The sequence below is a fragment of the Rutidosis leptorrhynchoides genome, chromosome 2 (assembly GCF_046630445.1).
Source record: "Rutidosis leptorrhynchoides isolate AG116_Rl617_1_P2 chromosome 2, CSIRO_AGI_Rlap_v1, whole genome shotgun sequence".
Classification (NCBI taxonomy): domain Eukaryota; kingdom Viridiplantae; phylum Streptophyta; class Magnoliopsida; order Asterales; family Asteraceae; genus Rutidosis; species Rutidosis leptorrhynchoides.
The window spans coordinates 692,780,555-692,785,348 of record NC_092334.1 but is presented as its reverse complement, the minus strand read 5'-3'; the positions used below and the strand labels follow the sequence as shown (position 1 = coordinate 692,785,348).

The window sequence follows — 4,794 nt, the reverse complement described above, 5'->3', positions numbered from 1 at the left end:
TTCTATTTTTATGTCTACCAAACGAAACTTATGACTTGAAGCTTATTAAAATTATAAGCTAAGCTCTCAAAAGCTCCAAGAAGCTGGTGTGCCAAAAAAAAAACATCATTACAGCTCCAATCTTGTTTAGTAAATATTATGAGATGAACCGCAAAACATCATTACGTCTATATAAGATACAATATTTCCTCTCTTTCCTTTTTTCAACCGTTTGAGGTACTCAACATTCAATTGATCTCGTTTTAAAACTCAACGTTGTATTCGCTACAAAAAGGACTTTGAACCTTTTAAGTAGCTCAACGAGTCAGCTTATAAAAACCACAAATTTACAAGCTCTATAAGAAACTGCCTTCCTACTCAATATTTTTCAAATTTATTGGAAGAATACTACTGATGGATTCAACAAGTCTAAATTGCTCAAATTGATCAAGATTAGAGAGTTGAGTACCATGTCGAAAAGAATAGAAAAATGAATTAATACTGTGTATTAAAATAGACATTTCTGTAAGATTGAGTACCGTTCTTACAATTCACCCAAAATAAAAAATAAAAAATAAAATAAAAAATGGAATCTACAGCAGAACTGATCATTAATTACATCGCCAAAATATTCATCTAAAAAACCCAGCTTTACTTCGTTCTCTAGTCTTCATCTCGTCAACTGAAAAATATTAAATACAAATAACCCGTGATGAAATATTTCAAAATTAATTTAAGTAAATCTATGCATCACACAAATTACTAATCACAACAAACACCGACTAAAAATCGGTGTTTAAGTAAACCAAAGTAAAATACAGTATTCAACAAACACCGCAAAGTTTGAAAGAGGATTACATTACATTCGGGGACACAGACTAAATAACGACGCGTTTCTCCCTCATCCGCAGAACATCTTTCATGAAGAAAGCGCGATCATGACGACTACAATGAAATCGCCGTCGCCGCCGTCGTCGATAAAGGAAAAAAAAAAAGTATGATCGGGAATATATAAGAAAAAGTAGAATAAGATAAAATAATAAAAACCGATAGAAAAAAGAATACTCACGTGCGTCTTAAAAGGAAATGCGCTGTTAGCCAATGTTGCCTGCAATAGATTATATTGAATTCGAAAGAGTTAACACAATTAGGCAAGCAGTAGTAATAATGTAGTAAAATCAAAACAGTAACCGTAATGTAGTATAGTAAACTCACCGTTGTTCATATAATTGAAGGGAATGGAAATTCTGTTTTAATAAATCATAATCCCAATAATGGTCGGCTACAATCAATCAATCATCAATTTGTTAATAATAATAGGAAAATATATTTAACAACTGGGATTAATAATTTATTGACCAAAAAAGGAGAGATAAAAAAAAAATAGTATGCATGTACCTACGTACCTCTCACGTCTCTGTTAGGAAAAAGGCTATTACGGTAGTCGCTGAAATTGAAATCTAAAAACTCCCGATAATTCAAGAGATCTTGTTTCATAACATTGAATTTATCCTCAGTATAATCTTTAAAGTTCACAAAAAAGAATTTGTAAACCTCATGCTCCGTAAATTTGGTGGTGAACAAGTTAACAACTTCTGGCATCATCAGGTCGATGAGGCTTATTATATCCAATTCGAAACCGGCCTGAAATGAAAACAGAAAGTTATGAAGAAAATTAATTAATTAACGATAAATAAATAAAAAGGAGGATACAATGGAAAATTAAAAACGGGTAAAGTGTTTGTGTTCAGGTCTGTCTGAGATAAACAAAGGCACTTACTTGTGTTAATCATCAATTAACGAAAAATTATTAATTAATTAAACCAAAATTATAATAACTAAAAAAAGAATAGAATAGGAGGCGTACGGTAATAAGTTGAATAGCATAGGTCTGATAGTCTTGAAAAAATCTGGAACTAAACTCATTCAACTTATTTTGGGCAAATTTTTCAGAAGCATAATCATCATCCATGATCTTCGCACGTCCCTCACAAAACACCTTAACCATCTCAAGGGTTTTGCTATCGCTTTCGAGTACTTTGTTGCCGCCAGCAAAGGCCTTGTAACGCATTTGGACCAGTTTAGACTCAGTTTTAAAGGGAGCGGCGTCAATCCGTACCCCGTCTTTACAATCGAGATGCTGTTCAAGTTCGCAATCGCTATCGGTATCGGTATCGGTATCGGAATAGCTATACATATCGCTATCTGCCATTTGTTTATACTCACAATCAATGGATCAATAAATAAATAAATCAAGTCAAGTTGTTAATAATAATAGAAAAAGTAATAATCGTTATTCATTCTTATTCAGCGTCAATCCGTACCCCTGTTCATCTCTTTTTTAGGGGTTGGGTAAATCATGTGCACTTTATAATTTACTCATCCTCAATTTCATTATTTTATTTTATTTTATTTATAATGGCTTTTGGCAATTCGGTTATGTCAATAATTAAGGTCAACATTGCTCGCTCTATGTACAAGAGCTATTTCTATTCAGGTATAATCAAACCTAATAATAATAAATAATAATTAATAAATAATAATAATAATGCACCTTTTGTAAGGATTTTGCAATCATCAATAGCTGTTTTTGCTCCTTTATCCATTGCTCCAACACAAATATTTGCAATTCTGGCACAATCAAGCAATCAATCAATAGCTGTTTGTGAATGAATTAAAGGACCGAATGGATTCAACAGAAAACTCTTTTCGATCGATCGAAACACAAAAGTTTATAAAGTTTTGGGGAATCGATTTCAATGAATTAATGAATTAAAGGAACGTACCTGTTGTTCTTGATCGATCGAACGAACGATTTAGGGTTAGGGTTAGGGTTGGTGAATGAATGAATGAACGAACGATCGATTTAGGTTTCGTTTAATGTATAAATGATTCAAAAACATATATATATATATATATATATATATATATATATATATATATATATATATATATATATATATATATATATATATATATATATATATATATATATATATATATATATATATGTTGGATCAAGAGGGAAGTAACCATTTGGGGGAAGCGGGGAAGCAAAAACTTTCTTTTTTTTTCGTTTTTTGAAAAACTTTTTTCACGAACATTATAGATGAGATGAAAATATGAACATTTAGTAGAGACACTTTGTGATAAATGTTTTTATTTTGGTGGGAAAACGCTCGAAGAAGTAATATATAACAATTATCGTGTTTTTTGAGCGTATTTTGAAGTTTTAGCCATTGGGGTTTAGATATTAGGGTTTAGATATTAGGTTTTATAGGGTTTAGATATTAGGGTTTAGAAATTTAGGGTTTATGGTTTAGATTTAGGATTTAGATTGAGTTTTTAACACGAACGGTTTAGAGTTTAGGGTTTAGGGTTTAGGGTTTGGTGTTTTGAGTTTATGGAATAAACCCAAAACATCAAACCCTAAAACCTAAACCCTAAACTCTAAATCGGGCTAAATTTTACTTCACAAAACATGAAAAAAAAACGTTCATATTCTTCACGAACAATATTATCTTGAATGTTATTTTTGTCGATCGTTTTCCCGCCTAAATAATAACATTCATCACTAAGTGTCTCTTCTAAATGTTCATATTTTCGTGTGATCTTGATGCCGGAAAAAAAAAAATTCAAAAAAAACGGAAAAAAAAAAATTTGCTTCCCCCCGATTGATTACTTCCCCATTGATCATGCCCATATATATATATATATATATATATATATATATATATATATATATATATATAGGGGCATGATCAATGGGGAAGTAACCAATAGGGGGGAAGCGGGGGAAGCAAAAAAATTTTATTTTTTTCGCTTTTTTTGGAATTTTTTTTTCCGGCATCAAGATCACACGAAAATATGAATATTTAGAAGAGACACTTTGTGATGAATGTTATTCTTTAGGCGGGAAAACGATCGACAAAAATAACATTCAAGATAATATTGTTCGTGAAGAATATGAACGTTTTTTTTCTTCTTCATGTTTTGTGAAGTAAAATTTAGCCCGATTTAGAGTTTAGGTTTTAGAGTTTGGTGTTTTGGGTTTATTCCATAAATCCAAAACACCAAACCCTAAACCCTAAACCCTAAACCCTAAACTCTAAGCAGTAGGATTTTTTTGTTTTTTTTTCTCATTTTTTTTATATCATGAACACATTTTTATTTTTTGTTTCATGTTTGTTTAGAAGTCCTAAAACCATTTTGATGATTGACTATTAAGAATGAAGTTGTTTGATTGTTTAGATTTTGGTGAAGAAGATGAAGTGGGTTGAAACATGTAATAGATAAGTATTTGAGTTTGTATTATAAATCAGAAAAACTGAAATGGAGGAATGGTTAAGGGTGTTGATGAGTGAGCGAGAGGTCTCGGGTTCGAGCCCGGCTTGGTGCAATTTTTTTAAAACTGACTCCTAAGGTAGTTTTATACTTTTAAAAATTATTATTATTTTTAATATTATTATTATTATCCTTAGGTATTTCTACAATTATTAATTTTACAAAACAAAAGATATATATGTAAATATATTATTACATAAAATATACTAATATTACATAAAATTATGTTTCAACTAATATTATTGATATAACATTAATTAAATATCAAATAAGTATCATAATATATTATAAGAATAATTAATACATAACAAATATATAAACTTAATTGATTTATACTATAATGTGTTAATACTTGATATAGGTTCGTGAATCCGAGGCCAACCCTGCATTGTTCAATGTCGTCATATGTATTTTTACTACAAAATACAGTATTGTGAGTTTCATTTACCTTTTTACCCTTTATATTTTTGG

General features: G+C 30.2%; 1 protein-coding gene across 3 annotated transcripts; it reads right to left on the bottom strand.

Annotated features, from left to right (window-relative positions):
- Nucleotides 1-599: 599 nt before the first annotated feature.
- LOC139894067 (uncharacterized) lies at nucleotides 600-2,861 on the bottom strand. Of its 3 annotated transcripts, none has more exons than XM_071877267.1 (7): nucleotides 2,534-2,861; nucleotides 1,847-2,184; nucleotides 1,378-1,623; nucleotides 1,195-1,261; nucleotides 1,049-1,070; nucleotides 838-924; nucleotides 600-661 (listed from the first exon to the last, which is right to left on the bottom strand). In XM_071877267.1, exons 1-3 carry the CDS (start codon nucleotides 2,583-2,585, stop codon nucleotides 1,378-1,380), a joined length of 636 nt encoding a protein of 211 aa, XP_071733368.1. In that variant the 5' UTR covers nucleotides 2,586-2,861; the 3' UTR covers nucleotides 600-661; nucleotides 838-924; nucleotides 1,049-1,070; nucleotides 1,195-1,261. The 3 variants fall into 3 exon arrangements, with proteins under 3 accessions (XP_071733368.1, XP_071733366.1, XP_071733367.1); XM_071877265.1 differs by having other exon boundaries at nucleotides 1,386-1,623; XM_071877266.1 differs by having other exon boundaries at nucleotides 843-924; nucleotides 1,386-1,623.
- Between the last annotated feature and the right edge of the window lie 1,933 nt (nucleotides 2,862-4,794).

Excerpts from the sequence above, each read along its gene's own strand:
- LOC139894067 (XM_071877265.1), bottom strand. The coding sequence starts at position 2,585 with ATGGATAAAGGAGCAAAAACAGCTATTGATGATTGCAAAATCCTTACA. Across the intron at positions 1,624-1,846 it reads ATGCTATTCAACTTATTACC|GCCGGTTTCGAATTGGATAT; the intron begins GTACGCCTCCTA and ends TTTTCATTTCAG. Across the intron at positions 1,262-1,385 it reads TCCTAACAGAGACGTGAGAG|CCGACCATTATTGGGATTAT; the intron begins GTACGTAGGTAC and ends GATTGATTGTAG.